At 35.5% G+C, this 17,179-nt stretch overlaps 1 protein-coding gene across 5 annotated transcripts in view; it reads right to left on the reverse strand.

Moving 5' to 3' along the window:
• Nucleotides 1-17,179, reverse strand: part of NLK (nemo like kinase) — a 65,653-nt gene that overhangs the window by 22,701 nt on the left and 25,773 nt on the right. For all 5 annotated transcript variants that reach the window (XM_049801854.1, XM_049801852.1, XM_049801853.1 and 2 more), the window contains 2 exons: nt 8,074-8,203; nt 6,399-6,454 (listed from right to left, as the gene is read on the reverse strand). In XM_049801854.1, the coding sequence (XP_049657811.1) occupies nt 6,399-6,454; nt 8,074-8,203 (186 nt within the window). The remainder of the gene's footprint in view (nt 1-6,398; nt 6,455-8,073; nt 8,204-17,179) is intronic.

A 17,179-nucleotide genomic window follows, 5' to 3' on the forward strand; every position in this document is an offset into this window, starting at 1 on the left:
ACAAGGAGTTTTTCCTATTTTAGTGTACTTTAGTTATACTTGTTTTTACATTAGGATCATATCAAGCTTAGTTTGTGATGCCACCTCTGTTCTCTTCTAACTCTTTGCAGACTTTATAGCTTCCCAGTAGAAATATTTCTCTAACATTCTCATTTCATATCAATACCCAAAACATGAAAAAAAAGACCTGGTCCATGTAAAAATGGTGCAACAATTATTCAAAAAAATTTAATGAATCTAATGCCTGTCTAAATTAATTTTTATGTTTATAATTTGCTGACTTTTCTGTTATAGGTAAAATTACTAATATGTTTGTTATCAAGTCACCTCTAATTATGCAATGTAGAAACAGCAATCTATGGCATGTGTCAAAGACCACAGACAAGCAACAGCAGAAGCTGCCTGGAGGGACATGGTTTTGGAGACAGGGGAAAAAAATAAAAGAGACAGTTTTTCATACCAGGAAGAAAATATTGAAACTCCATCTGAATCTTACTTCTGTGTAAGGTAAGGGGTTCAAAGCTCTTGATGAGTTCCTAATACAGAGAAAATTCAGCCTTTCAACCTAATTGATCTGGGGTACAATGAGAGAAGCGCTTAGGTGAAGCAGCAGCTCCTACCTCTCTACTCCTGCTCAGTTTCAAAACTCATCAGGAGCTGGAGTTCCCAGCCTTCCACAGAACCACCATGTAATCAATCGGCTCTAAGTTAATGGCATTGGTATTAATCACCTGCAGTTTGGCAGCACCATATTTTGTATTATGTACAATAAAATAACTAATTTTCATATCTAAATAATTTTATCTATGTATTTGTAAAACAAAGTATGAATGCTGTGGAAGCTCTGTTTTGGGAAGGACAAATACATCTGGCATATCACACTTGCAAGGTTGCGTATAGGCTTGTTGTGACAGGTTTTCTTGGCTCTATACTGCAGGTAGCAAGAGTAAGACATACAGGTTCTCTGCTGTCAATAAAACACATGTGCCTGAAATGGAACGGCAAACCATTCCCCAGAGGTATGGCAGGACGCAGTCTGCAGAATACAAAAATAAACTCCACTACTTCAGCATTAGTTTCAAAATTTCACTTAGTTATTTAATTATTTGATCTTGAGGTTACCTGAATTTGATATTCAAATGGGAAATGCATTTGTGCTACAAAGCACTTCTTGCAGTGCTTACGGACAGATGCAGTAAAATTATCAAATACTTCCATGAGTAGAAAAAAGCAAAACAGTCCAAGGGGGAACGTGGATTAATCAGTAGTAGATCTGCAGATAAATTCCAACTACTATTGATAATTTATTCTACAAATAGCTTTTGAAACAATTAAAAAAAAAAAAAATATGCAACACCAAAAAAAATGCAACACACAGCGTGAAGAGTTCCTAGTCAAAGTTAACATTTCAAAACTGTCTCTCATAGTGCCATTTCAGGTTGTTCAAAAATCAAGTCATAATCCTTATGTTAGGAATTAAGATAATTTATTGAGTACCTATAAAAGGTTTAAAATTAAGAAGACAAAGGGGAAAACTTCGGTCTATTTTTACTGAATCATTGACAGCCAGGGACATACTGCCAGCAGGTTCTACTTCAAAGATCACTGCTAACAATACATGATATTCAACTTTAAAATCTCCCTGGTATTTTCCCACATGTACACAATCTTCTCGATAGAAATAATTTCCTATCAATGCACACTAGGGAAAACATTTTCAGTTCCAGGCAATGTTATCCAACTAGACTTTACAAAGAATGGAATACAGCTATTACAACTTTACTGCCGAATAAAGTAAAATTTTAACCCAAGGCATAAGACCCTCATGTTACAGAGAGAATAGAGCCATTCTGGCACCCAGCTCATTCAAGCAGACATCTAGGACTCTCTGTCATACAGTTTACTGGCTTGACAATAACACCACCATGCTTTCATTACCTGCAGCAAGTACATCAAGCTGTTCTGTTCTCATGAGTATCTAGTGAGAATCTAAGTTGCAATTCTGCCTGACCAGCTGCAAATTGGCAACCCGTAGCCTTCAACGGAGTATCCTAATCCTCTTAATCCTTGAGATCCCTGTTCAATTTGTTTGTGTATTGGCCCAGAGGAACTTGCCACGATGACATTTCAGAAGGGTACTTAAACAAGGAAACCCTTTCTAAGGATACTCTGAAAGAACAGGAAGCCTGAGCATACGCTACTTGGTACCCCAACAGTGCTGTCATTGTTCCTTTTACTGGCTGGAGGAACCAAATCTTACCTTGTCCCTGTCCACCCTCCTCCACCCTAAATATACGAGGGATTTACTCCGTAATTTGTCAGAAAACAGTTCTTTCACCTCTTAATTAGATCAATAGGAAGGAACTGCTGCACACCTTTGCTTTTACTAGCATTAAAATCTTTCCAAGTGAGTATAACAAAACTGACAAAAGTGATGTCTTTTCATCTGCATCCAATAACCACTTTAATGGAAAAAGTTTTCAAAAGGTTACTATAGAAACTTAGGATAGCTCTTAAAAGAGAACATCTGTGTATCTCCAGTTGCAGAATTCAGTATTACAATCAATTGCAGAAGATTTTGTAATTGGGGAAAAAAGAGAGACATAAATCATTTGGGCTGGAAAAGGCCTTTAAGATCAGTCCAGCCGTAAACCTAACACTGCCAAATTAGTTCAACCAAGAATTAACAGATATGTTAATTGTAATTAAATGCTTTTTAGATGCTCTAGCAAAATCTGTGAATCACTATTTACCTTTATAACTGATGTGCTTTAAAGTTAGGTCAGTCCAGCTAGGAAAACAGGCATACAACAGAAGCAAAACATCATCCAAGCTTGTGTGTCAGGGATTATACGGCTGTTCCACCAAGGTAAGTTGATGATTGCAGGGATAAGCCTTGAACTTCAGCTTAATGATGGACTTAATGATGAACATAAAAAAACTAAAATTCAGTAACAAAACTCTTTTTCATCTATTTTTCTCAGGACAGACATCCAGAATAATATATGCTCCATTATCTATTCATTATTGCACTAGGTGATATTGGCAAAAATATCAATACCCATATAAGATGTTAAATGCTCACAAAGATTTTCAATCTAAAACCTCATTATACATTCAAATTATACCTCAATCTAAGAGTTTGCAGAGAATTTTCATTCCAAAACAAAAATCTCACTAGATTAAATTCCTTTATTCATCACGTTTCCTAAGAAATCTTTTAATTTATCATCATAATTTTAAGTCAGTCCTATAATGAGTTCTCTTTACAAAAATACTTCGCAATTCTTGCTAGTACCTATGAGACATTGAATAATTGAAACTAACTCTACCAGTCCATTTGCAACACATCATTCATATCATTTTAGTCATTCTTTTACTACTTTTTTCTTTTCCCCAAAAAGGGCACTACAACTCCTTTGAAAGAATAAATGAAATCAAGCATTACCAACTCAATCCCTTTACACTTTCATCACTGATCAATATACTTTATTGTAAAAATGGAACATCATTGTGATATATTTAGAAACTACACTAGTGGATCAACAAAAGAACTTATTACAACTACGTCCCCAAAATATGAAATATAGTTACCTGATCTTCTTAAAACAGATCTGAAATAAGTTCTCCTTATACTACAGTAAGTAGAAGCACATGCAATTAAAACCGTGCATATAAATTGAAACTCCTATTCAATCATTCTTCTAATGAATTTAAGGGTCATAAGTACACTTACTGCAATTATTTCAAAAGAAAGCAGAAAGAAGACTACACAAAGCAAATAGTCTTCTATTACCAATATTAGAGACAAGAAATTCAAACAAATTAAAAAAAAAAAGACAGCCCTATAAAAAACTAGTCAGAATGACTTAAAATCAGTTAACCATGAAGGAAACTAACATTTCTGGTTTTATATTCAAAACTTGGCAGTAGCTAAGCTCATAAAAATAAGCTTATCCCATTTAAATATTCTTGATTGTACAATTACACGGAAGGAGTAATCCTTAACCTAGATCTGATTTATAACTTGTATGACTTGTTATAAAATGAGGACATTGAACTAGTGCAAATAACCAAAATTCAGTTTTTGAAGACTACTTACATGGTGTTCACGTGAAAGAAGTATCAAAGCAAAATTTAAGAGCTTTATCTAACATTCATATGAAAAAGCCCTAGTATAGTATAACAATATTTTCAGCCAATGAATTTGTTTATCAATCACTAGATCATGCTGTAGTTTGGTTAAAATCGCCGACTTTAAAATACACCTACTTTCTTCACCAATCAATTCAAGGTATTATAAATAGATCAAACCATATTTCACAAAGTTCAGTTTATCTAAAAATAAAGAATGACAATTTTCCACCCATTAACTGTCTTGTAAAGTGGGTCATACAAAAAAAGCAGCTAAGACCCATCAGTAATTAACAACCTTCCAAAGTCTAACCATAAGAGTAAGCTGGTGCACTCAAACCTCAATCAGCTCCACTGAAGATGGACACCAACATAATAAAGCTACTTGTTAGATAAGCAGAACACATGATGTGGACATCTGTGGGACAGTGCATTAATTTTTTTTTTAAACCTAACTATTACTATGCATCCAGGTAGCAGAAAAAGCTCTCGGGTCCCAATTATGATTGTATAAAGACTATGTAATTTTAGAAAATAAACCCAAATCATCAATCAGAACACTTTATGTATGCTTCTGAATGTACATGCATACATTTTTAGATGAAAATTGATTGGCAGGTATCTTACATAAGCTTATAACAGATATTTCATTATGCCCTGCCTGATTTACAAGGAGATTTTGGTAACAATTTTGGTTTTGGGAGGAAGTTTTTATTTGCACAGTTTGGTTGTGAATTATAAACTTGAAATACTGCAACCAAGCTGTAAAACGAGCAGCAGTATAATGAGATGACACATAATTGAATATGCTATGATTCAAGTGTTCGCTTTCAACAATTCAGCACTGATTTTAATTTTCAGTGTTTGCTTTTGGGGTTTTCCACAGAAAACACAGAAGTCTATTAGCTGACCACAGCTGTATGGCAGATCCCTGTACTGAAATGCTAATTTGATAATGGAAATGTCAATGTGCTAGGATATTTGATTATCTGCTCTCTAAAATATCACTTTTACTAAAGTCTACAAAGGATATTTTGTTACTAACAGCATGTTGTAAAAATATCTGAACAGTTCATAAAAATCTGCAAATAATCCTAAAACTGTTATGGGCAGGAGGAGTCTGGTGAAGTACTCTTTGCCTACACACACAGAAAATAATGTATAAACAAATAATCTCATCCAGTGGTAATTATCAAGTTCATTTTTTATTAGATAAAAACTCAAGAATTGGATTTTAGCATGTTAAATTTTTAAAATAGCATAAAGAAGAAAACAGACAGTGAGATTAACTCAGGCAGACAATCTTTATTACGATTCCTGGTCTGTAGCTAGTAAACTCTCTGCAGAGAACAGAATTATCCCTATTTAAAATAATTTTTTGTTCTAAATCTCGCAACATATCTAGATACTTTCTTTACCATGAAAATCTGTATTTAACTCATCGCAGTAGAGTAATTTATAGCAATTTAAAAACTAGAGTAAGCATTAAAACAACCAGCTTTGAGTCACAGAACTTCTTGTCCAACTAGAGTCCGTAAGAGCCTACCCAGCTCAATGACTTACTTTTCAGTATTTAAAAATGCAGAAATTCACAACCCCCAAAATAGAAGATAACCCAAGCAAAGTTTGAAAAAGGAAAAAAAAGCCAACAAAACAAAACATGACATTCTCATATCAAGTTATGTACTAAAATTCAATTTTATAATACAGTTACCCATAGACAGCATGTACCGTTGCATCAGTAACACATTAAACAGTACATATATATATATATATATCTGTGTGAAATCTGTTTTCTTGATCAAGACAGAGGCTGAACAAGGAAAGCCACAACCCAACTAGTGTGCTGAAACATCTCTGACAAGTCATGGTTTTGAAGCATGTAACAGTAGCACTCTCTGAAAACACCAGAAAGTATTTTAGATGAGAGGAAGTTAATTACTGCATATAGTTTTCAGAAAAATATTTTGGGGGAATCGCCACTAGTAGCAGCAGTATCTGTTGGTAAATACCACAATGCCCTGCATTTACTGGCTCTTACGTACTCAAAGCTTCACGTTCAATCCTGCAGCACTTCACCTCTGACATTAACATTAACTAAGAGTTCTTGATAGTATAGATTCACTTCTTTAAATAAAATTGTTCAGATAGGCTCAAGGTTTTTGTAGTTCTATTTCATAGATTCCACCAACTACCTGCAGTTTCTAAGCTAATGAAAATTACACCTACCTCAATTAAGATGCTCTATTTTATATTTAGGATACATTTCTTCAAAATAGTCAATGTGTGGAGGCTGGAGTATGTCGAGGGCAGAGAGTACCTAGGAAACACCACACAAGATCAAGACCTATCCCAGTCAAACAAAAACAAATCCCTTTCAAAAAGACAGACTGCACCTTTCTTATAGAGCTTAGCTTTATTCTATCACATACAGACAGACCAATAGTCTATCTCACTAGATATGTGAATTTAGTAGACCACCCAGTCAGGTATTCTGTATGTTCAGGGTCTTTTTGTTTGTTTGTTTTTTAATTCAAGAAACTTTTTACAGCTGTTCAAGTACTAGCTTAAAAGCATAAATTTGTCTACCCAATAAAAATTGGTTCATTTCAAAAATATATATAACCATAAAATATTTGAAAGAAGTAATTCTAGCAAAGAAATGCAAAAGCAAAAGAAATTACACTTTGTTCTGCCTTTCATCTTTAACAGTTTTCTGACAAACTGCTTCTACATGGGAATTATAAAACCCAAAGTTGTTCGCATTCTGAATCAGAAGCTCAGCTCTCAGTGCAAAGCAAAAAGGTAGAAAAGCAGCAGCACAGAAGTTACATCTTCTCACAGGAAAAAATACTACCTTGGTGTAGTCTTTTAGATCCTGTCCTAGGAATATCTATGACATTTAGGTGAAGTACACAAACTTCAGTGATTATCAAGCTCAACTTCTGACTGCTTACAGAGGTGCTTTTATTTCATTTTATAGTCCTCAGTAAAATCTTTTCCATAATGAAGACCCTGGTGAGGAGCAGTTTAAGGCACCAGTTCAAAAGAAATCTTGTCGCAGAATCCATCTCCCAAGGATTGGTGATAGTTGTGGTGGGGGAACTCTGCAATCTGGTACAAGCTTGCAAGGCTGTCTACCTCTTTTGCACCCCACTAACAAGAACACTTATCTAAATCCAGTGCTTAACCCCAAATAAAATCTTTCTTGGAATATGATACCCTCAGATAAAAAAAAAGGTAAACTTTAAAACAGAAGGAAAAAGCAATGAAATAAGGTTCTGAAAGAGATACACACTTCCTGATCCCATTCCACTAGGATAAGATAGTATTCCCAATGTGCTCACTACTGCTCATCAATGGGAGAGGTTACCACATCCACAGTTGCGTTTGTGGAACAGTTTCTGTAAGTACTTTTTGATTCACTTCAGACACAACCGTATGAGTCAATTCAAGTAATTTTTAAAAATGTTTTAACTTAACCTAGCTGATTTTTCCTAAAGCAGATTTGGGAGCACTTGTACAACCACCCTGCTAGAAGAACTGAGAAAGCAATGAACTCCAACAAAGGGGAGAGGAAGATGGAGTAAGAAATAGCTTGGAAGCGAAAGCATCTCCAGCTGTCATGGCTTTGTGCAGACTGACATTTATCTAAAGCCTAAAATAAGATTAGGTGGAAGTGTATTGCCTGCCTATTTGCAAACATTTTGGAAAGGAAATTATGAATATACTTAGGTTCTTGATAATTTCATTTTTTACAGTGTTTGCAACAGTAATATCTGAGTTTCCAGGAAATCCGGTAACTGTAAAATTAGAGAGCTTTTAAAGCATTTGAGATATCGTGTAACTTAAAATAAAAAAATTTACTTCTGTTATAGATAGCTCCATTTTACAATTAGGCTTTATCAAAGACTTCAAAATTACTTTGAATTTACTTACATTGTCATGCTTAAAAAAACACAACATCTTCAACTCCCGGAAGACCCTTTTACAAGAGACCAAATTTTGGAAGACGTTGGGCATCTTTTTGAGTGCAACTCTCTTTCCATCTCGTGGATCTGTTACTGACCTACAGAATAAAAGATTTAGAACATCACATACTACTGTTAGACAATTTTCCTAAATCAGAAAAGAATATTTTAGAGTTCTTATCATTCTCAACTTAGACGGTGAGTCAAAACAATATGAAGACACTTCTAGGGAAAAAAGTATTAAGCAAAGGGCATTATGCACTTTACTATAAAGGCTGTATTAAATGTAGTGTGATCATTCTTTGATTAGCGTACATATACATATACCCGGTCAAGCTTGATAGCTTCTAAGTGGCTGGACACATGTACATCAGTGCATATACTGCCTGCCACTGGCATACACTGTAGCTCAAAGTTAGATCAACACCTTGAGCTGAGGAGCGGATGTGACGATAAACATCATCTTCACTTCCCAAAAAAGACCTTATTAAGAGTAAAACATTTTCTCGGTTACACAGATTTGATTTTGTCAGATCAACTGCTTCTTCTTCCCCTCCTAAGAGGGCAAAAAATTTAATAATCCCATTCTGACAGAACATTGGCAAGTGTAAGACTATTACTTGATCTATCAATAAATCACTTTACATGTGGAGAAGCAACAGCACACGGTATCTAAGTTTCCACAACTGTAAAACAGGCATGATACCCATCTTTCTCCCATAGAGCTTATGGGATACAAGTATAGTAGTTCAGAATTATAAGGTGCTTTGCACATGGCAAGTATCTTAATTTAAAGTAATTAGATTCTGAAAATAGAATTTTATAATGAGAACCATAAAACTAGAGCAAGGAGATTATGGTGCCTCAATTCCCAATCATGGTTTTTAAGGTGAGGCTTCTCAAACCTCACTACAAAACAGGGTTTCTAGATCTTCAGTTGTTAGGAAACCTTCATTTTTTTCTGCATATTTTTATTGGGATGACCAAAGTAACTTTCTTCTCAGTACTATGCTGTAACCACATAAGAATCTACATCCAGGTATGTATCCTGATGACTACCTTTGTCCTTAAAAAGTTGCTGGCTTTTCTATCTATCATGTGACTCTCCTACAAACAACACAGAAGGCTTTTTCTTTTGTCTCAGGTCCATGCTGCTTTAAGAATCTAAATAAAAAATTAGAATGGGGTAATCAAATATCTGCCTTATCTCTTCAAAATACAAAACAATTCAATCAATACAAAAAGTCAGAAGTAGCCACTGATACTAGTGGTTGGGAGTCAAAGGAGAACTGTCCCACTACACTCAGCTAGAACACTAGTTAATAGCCACTGCGTATTTATATTTTAAATAAGGGGCAGAGGGGGAAAAGTTGATACCAGACTATTTCTATGGTGGGAAACACAGAGCTGAAAAGAATCTGAAAAGTTCTTCTAATTCACAATGTTTCCTATTTTCTCCAGGACCTTTGCCTCTTGCCTTTAGCCTAAATTGGAAAGAAAGGGAATGAAAACTGGAAGAGTTACAGAAAATCCACTGTTAATGCAACTCAGTACTCACTACTGGCCAGACTGAAATATCCTCCCTCACACTGTATAGTAACTTCATTCACAGATGATGGTTAACCTCAATGAGCCTATTTGCAAAACAAGGTACTATTCATCATGAGCAGGCAACATTTCAGGCTGGCCTGTAGCTTTAGGATTATAGCAGAGGCAGATTCTGAATGACACACAGCAGGGCCAGTACCAGGCAGTGGCTCACAAATTCATATAAATTTGATCCCAGCATGAGCCGAGGGCTCCCATTGCTCACAAGGTCAAGCACCACTGATCAGCTAATTAGTGGTATTCTTCTCTCTTTATGAGACAGCATTTCTGGCCCCCGCCAAGTTTTTACCAGCTTTAAAAAAAGAGCCACCAAACCTCTAACCTGTAAAAGAAAACTTAAAAGCTGCTGATTCCTGGGAATTAAATAGATATATTCTTGCTACAAAAACAAAGTTGTAAAATTTTGTTCATAAAAATCCTCCCTGATTACACTACATATGCTACTGAATTACTAATTTTTCCCTTTGGAGTTTTGACACTATTGCTGACCACTGCACACACACAACTGCTATCAAGAGGATATCCACAGCTATGGATGAAATTCCATTAGTGGATCGCAATGATGATACACTCAAATATCATACAGATGCAAGACCTGAGACCTCTGGCAACATGACAATTCCTCACAAATGACTGTTAATACCTTGGCAGACCACAAGCACCTTCCTCAGCTATGTTACGTTCAACAATATAGTTAAAACAAGAGTTAAGTAGCTATCTTGGCTATGAAAAATATTCAACTTAAAACCTTTGAAAATAATTTTTATGCTATATTATAGCATATTTAGAGCACAGTCTACAATTCTTTCTGAACAAGGTGCAGAAATTAAATATGTGGGTTTTTTTCACTATTTTTCCTTAGAAACGTATCTAAAAAATGTAACTACAATTAAAGAATTTTCTTTAGATAGACACAATTGCTATTTTACACTGTAAACAAATTAATTTTCTAAAATTGTTTCAATTTGTTTGAAGACAGAATAAAACGATGCTTAAGATCCAGACAGCTTATTTGAAAGAGTTCACATCTACTTCTAGCATTTCTATTATCTGTAATAAATTAGTGTGGTAGACATATATAACTTTATCTAAAGAAAGACTAAAAAGTCTTCATTGATCATGTCCAGGGGTTGTGCAACACAAAAAGAGCGTAAAGTATAAAAAAAAAAATGGCAATTTCTCTGTAGGTTTACTTTGGTGAAGAAATTAGCCGCAGCTTCATAGATTTAGCAGCTTTTTTTGTTTGCTTTTTACCTCACATTACAGAAGCTTAATAGAACCTGAAATGGACACACCTAAAACAATCAGAAGTCACAAACAACAACATTTTTGAAGGTAGACAATGCAACCTTCCGTGACTGATAAAAATCTGTCATCTGAAACTTGGGCATTACCTTGACTATTTACAGCAAGAGGAAGTCAATTTCCATAAAACTAGTTAGAGATGGCTTGTAGTTGTGTTAAACACTCTTCCTCTTGTTCTGGAGACTATAAGGTTTACAAGCTTTTTGAGCTCCTAGTTGTATATTTAGGCTGTATCTATAGCAATCAGCTTCTGAATTTGGATACTATCACAACAGAAAGACACCATTCCAATTAGTCATAGAAGAATAACCTATTTCGTAAACATTAATAAGGAAATAACTCAACATATCAGAATCAGCTTTGAAATTTTAGGTATTTTTGACATATTAACATTTCATAAACAGGTCGGATGTGCAATACAATTCACTATCTACATGAAACAGATACAAGAAATTGAAAAAGTGCTTGAACAACATGCAATTAATCAATCGATAAAACCAGCATTATTTTAAAAAAGAGTAAGAATAGTTTGCCTTCAGTTTCAGGCTCAAGTACTAGTAAGAACCAAAAGACCATAACAAAACCTGTTGCACAAAATTCTACACTGCTGGATTGACAAAGCACATATTGGAGTCCTCGCTGCGATTCAGATGTTTCCTTATTATTAATGTCCTGAAGGCTTTTTAGACAAAATGCACATTGGATTTGAGCGCACAGAGATAAAAAGCAGGTCCACTACGACTACGCACACAGCGGATTTTTCACCATGTTCAGGTCTCACTGTTGCAGCAGCACCAAAAAACAAAGGACACTGAATTTAAGGCAGGTGACAGAGTTGTTTCTGAAATTTAACCTATCAGTAGATAGGATGAAACTGATCTGCTGGAAGAGGAATAAATACCAAAACAAGTTTCCACTTGCTTGCTGGTTTATTTCTAATTGAGCAAGGGGTAATCATCTGTTTGGTACTTGAGGATTTGGATACTAGTTCTCCTTCCCCATGACAAACATCTCAGAGGTTGCATGTTTTAGTAGCAGCAACACAGCTTTGGGAACCTACACTCTAGACCTTTTGGAGTTATTTTTAATAGCCACCTTTTAACCATATTTCCACTTAGAAACTTCCTATCTGCCTTTTCCCAGATCTTGTAAGTATAAATATTATTCCAGCAATTGACGAGAAAAATGATATAATATATATTATTAGCTGGACCAATAATACACATGGTTTCAAAGTTTGCACTGTATCTTGTTAATGTTTTAAGGTAAAACTCAGAAAGTAGCATTTCTGGCTGTTATTCATGCAAAGACCAGTCATGCTTGTAGCTGGTAACAATATAACTCTAATGAATGTGAATGGAAGTGCAGTAATTTCACGCCATGTTGAGTTTGTTCTCTCTTAACTCAGGGTAGCAGCTGCTTTGGTTCAGCACAAACAGTACCAGAGAACAGAGATAAGTGCTGAAGCCTGTTACAGAGGAATGCTTTTATTTCTTTGTTGCTGAAAGGCTTGCTGGGCTGAGCTCTCCTGGTTCTGCAGCACAGGGGTTATCCCATCTGTATTAGCTAATGAATCTCAGGCTGCACAGATAACGAACTGCTCTGAAGGCAGCTTCCCCGATCTCCAGTGAAAATGACCCTGTTCAAAACGCCTCTGTCTTAATGACCAGTTACTTGTCAAACTACACTTGTCATAAATTATTTAAATATTATCTGTATTGTGCTTTTAAACAAACAAACAAACATCTGATTTTTACCATACAAAATCTATTTACATAGTCCTATCTCATAAAATGAAATTTAAAGTAAAAACTGGTAACATTTTCATTGTATTAGTCTAAAAATCAAACTATTAAAAACTATAACCTACACTCACGTATACTCTTCAGATAGTGCCATACCTCCACACAAAATTACCAGAAGACCTCAAAAGGTGTCCTTTTAATTGAATTATAGATGAAAATAGTCACTCCCAATTCTAATAAAATATTAAAATAGAATAACAGAATTCAGTTTCAGAATAGTAACCCAAAACATTTTCAGGCATAGTCTGAAATTCAATACATTATATTAAAAGAACAGAAGTACTCCTCTCACACTGTCTGAAATTATGAAATGTTAAAATACAGAATACCATTAACTATAGTTACTTGCATTCACTGATTTTCAGTTACACTGCCACTGCAATTGTGCCTGTGACAATTTTTAAAGTAAGCCGTAATAACTGTTTAAAGTAAGCAGCCTGACCTCATCACCTAAATCAAATGGCATCTACATATTGAAACAACAGCCAAATGCACACATCCTACTTCTTCCTGTTGCCTGAGCTGTGTTACCAGCAGCAATGGAGGTGATATGGGTCAAGACTCTCAAAGTAACATATTCAAAGTTAAAAATCTGAATCCAAGACACAAATTCTGAGAAAGTCATCTCTGGAGTTCCAATAGACAAATGAAACCCAGAAAGTTTTAAGCGGAGGAAATTGTAAAATGATACCTAAATAGAATTTTTGATAGATTTGAAACACTCACTTTCTTCAGCTGTACTGCTACAAAATTATGCTAGTTGCATGCAACCACAAGAATCCAAAAGTCAGCTTTTACAAATACTAGTTCAGATTGAAAATAAATTTTAGGACATGAATGTTGACCACCTACAGTTGAGCAAGTTTGTATCTGCTCTGCAGAAATTCATGAGGCAGTTTACAGTTGCCTAAATTAAAGTTCTCATAAATCAATGTTAATTACACATGAACAGTAATACAAACTGCAAAACTTTTTTTTCCCCTATTGGTATTAGCCTGTACTTTGTCTAACCTCCTTAATAATTCCTTTATGGGGGAAAAAAAAAAAAAAAAAAAAAAAGGAAAACATTTTAAAATAAACATTATCTTAGAAAGATTACATGGATATGAAAGTAGTTGCTGAATGCCTAAAAATCCTTTCAACCACTATGCCAAAAATATGAAATGGATATCCATCTTTTTCTCTCTGACTGAAGGTATATACTTAAAACTTCCAAGTACTGATTCCCAAGCCTCTTTTGTTGCTGAGCCTCACTTGTGAAAACTGACAGCGCTTTGTACCTCAAAGTACCACAGCTCTTTAGTTTAGCATCCACAATGACACTTATCTAGGAATACTAAATTCTGTTAAGTCAGAACATAATCAGGCAACTGATACCAGCAAACATCAGTGTCCTATTAATTCTTACACTTCTCCCATGGATGTAGCTGTCACACAGCCAAAAGATTTGATAAAATGGTCGGTCTTTAATCAAGTAATACAAAACTCTGGTTTATATTGATAGCTACCACAAATTTATTGATGATCGTTTTTACTAGATGCAGGACCCATTTAAAAACCAAAAAGAGCTAAACATATTGCAGAACTGTTAACCTCATCACAGCTGTGTAAGCAAGGCCTGGTATGTCTGCTCTCTTTTTTTCAAATGCTTCCACATAACAAAAACTGGTTTAGGTGAATAGTCTTTTTCTGGTGCTCCTGTTGCAGTCTCTGATAAAGAAATGAGTTAAATAGGGTTGCGGTGGCATATGCATTTAAGGCCAGTTTCTTTTTTCTTTTAAATAACCCACTTCTGCAAACAGGTAATGATCACCTGCAATATCCAACTTGAAAGCAATTCCTCTACTCTTTTCCCCATAGCTGCCACAACTTCACACTGCTCCTCACCCCCTTGCCTTAGCTTGTGAGCTTTATACCACTCGCTAGCAATTTCACTTCAAGGGGCAGCAAAAAACTAACAATCAAAGTTATGAAGATCAGAAATGTCAGGACTGCGTTCCAAAGAAGAACAGAAAAAGGAAAGAAAGAAAGAGTGAAAGAAAGAAAAAATGCCTGTCTGAAAAACTGGCATTTACAGCATCCAATAAAGATGCTGAAAATGTTGCTTTGTGTTTGTGTGCAGTACCTACTTTGGTACTAGTAAAATAATTATTTATAGCAATATGCTATCGGGTCACATATCCCCAAGAGAAACTAGAAAAGCACAAAAATCTCCTAGGAGCTAATTGAGAGAACAACTAGAAAGGCAGCTTTACTTACTGCTGTTCTCAGAAGAACACATTTCAATTCCCTCCTCTGCTTTGTTAGGATATTACACCCTAGGTGAATCTAGCAGTAAAGTGAACAGCAGGCAGGGAATCTATCCATCACTCAGCACAGAGTCAATGGGGCGCTCTTTCAAGCTACTACTGAAGTCTGCAAAGGTTTCACTTATTAAGCATCAACTGTAGCTGGGGATAAAGAGATAAGAGACCAAGATCTAAACCAAAAATAACTTAGCAAAAAATTATATATATGTATGGGTCAAAAAATAAGTTAATAAATATAATTTGGAGGGGAAGAATATAAAGGAATGGCTAGTTTGGCTTTAATCATGCCTCTAAGAATTATATGATTCCAGATGTTTCTGTGAGAACACCCAATCATTTAGGATTCTTTATTATACTCTATAAACCACAGCAAAAAGCTACTTTTAACACTATTAAACCAAGTCAAACGTTTTGCTTTCACAGCAATTACAAGTCTTTCAGTACAATTAACTTGTGCTCACACCAGTAGTTTGGTTACTGTTAGAGGAGCAGGCTGCCTGGCTATGTGTTCATTAACACAACCAGGGTCACAACCTCCTCCTTTTGCTTGTGGCTGTTAACAGCATCCAGTCGTCTCCCCTTGTCACTCACACTTTACGTACACAATAATGGTAGAATATTAAGTTGTAAAAATTATCAAACAATACGTTTTGTAAAATTAAAAAAGTTTACTGGAAGATACTCCCCCTGTTACCTTACCAGGTTTTTAGTACTTAAGGAATATAAAAAAGCAAAGAAAACATTTATACTAATTTCCACTTATACTAACTGGCTTCATGAGTCAGCCACTTAAAAATGGTGACCAACTGCAACAACTATTTGTTGTAGCAGTATCACCTACAGATACAGGAAACATCAAGACTACTATAACCAAAACGTTACAGAAGGTTATTTCTCTCCTCTTGATTTCTGAATGTATTTGATAACATGCTGTTATTTTGAACAGTTTGTTTCCTCTGTAATGTCAGTTTGGTCAGTTCCCCCTTTATACAAACATGACAAAAATGATCCCTCTAGTTAAAAAGAAGGAAAAGAAAAACAAACGTGAAAGTAAAGAGATTAAGATACAAGTAAGCAAGACAATTTGGCCTATTTCAGACTTTGTCTCTTGTTAAAAAAAAAATAAAAAATAAACTACACATATATTTGAATGCTTAACATGAGACTGAAATGTTCCTCTTGAAATACTGACCATTTTTTTCAGACATCAAAATTTTGCAAAATCCTTCATCAAATCCTCAATCAAGTTCAAAGCTAAACTTTCTATACGTAACCAGAATGTATTACACCTGTTCTAGACTAAAGGCTGCAAGACACTTACAGTCCGTCTTATTTAATTCTTCCATATCTAGTCCTGTATTCCCTAACAAATCTAAACCTACCTATTGTACAAGAGCAACTACATTTTTTTTTTCATTTTATCTTTTCTTTAAAAGATAGTCAAATCTACCAGAACATATATACCTTTCTATACAGCAGTAATTCAGTGCTGTGTCACCAATGACCAAGCTGACTTTACAGGTAAAATTTTTCACTAGAAAACCAGTACACTTGTTTTACCAGAACAAACCAGTGTAAAGAAGTAGACATGCTTTCAGGCACACGAGCTCTTGCTCTGGCTATGTCTCTAAACCATCACAGATATAACTGTACTATCCCAAGTAAAAGATTTTTATCCTTTCAACAGGCAAGTTAGAGAAGGGCATACTTGTCCACGTGATTTACTGACGGTGTGGATTCACCCTATGCTATCTTGTATTACCGCAAGCTGCTGCGGGAAGAGGGGGTCCTGCTCCCACCCATTGCTGGTTCTTGCCCTCCTGCCGGCACTGGAGACGCTCAACAGCTGCCCACAAGGTGAGTCAGTTCAGCACAGCAATCTGGTGCAGACAGATTCGGCATTAAACAGGCAGCAAGAGGAATGAAGTCATCCCAAAGCCACACCATCCCTAGATGTGACAGAGGGGAAGCTGTGAGAGCGCATGCCTGGGGCAAAGTGCAAGGCGGTGCGGGTTTTTGGTAGCAGATCGCAATTACACCAGATTAG

The sequence above is a fragment of the Accipiter gentilis genome, chromosome 6 (assembly GCF_929443795.1).
Source record: "Accipiter gentilis chromosome 6, bAccGen1.1, whole genome shotgun sequence".
NCBI lineage: Eukaryota > Metazoa > Chordata > Aves > Accipitriformes > Accipitridae > Astur > Astur gentilis.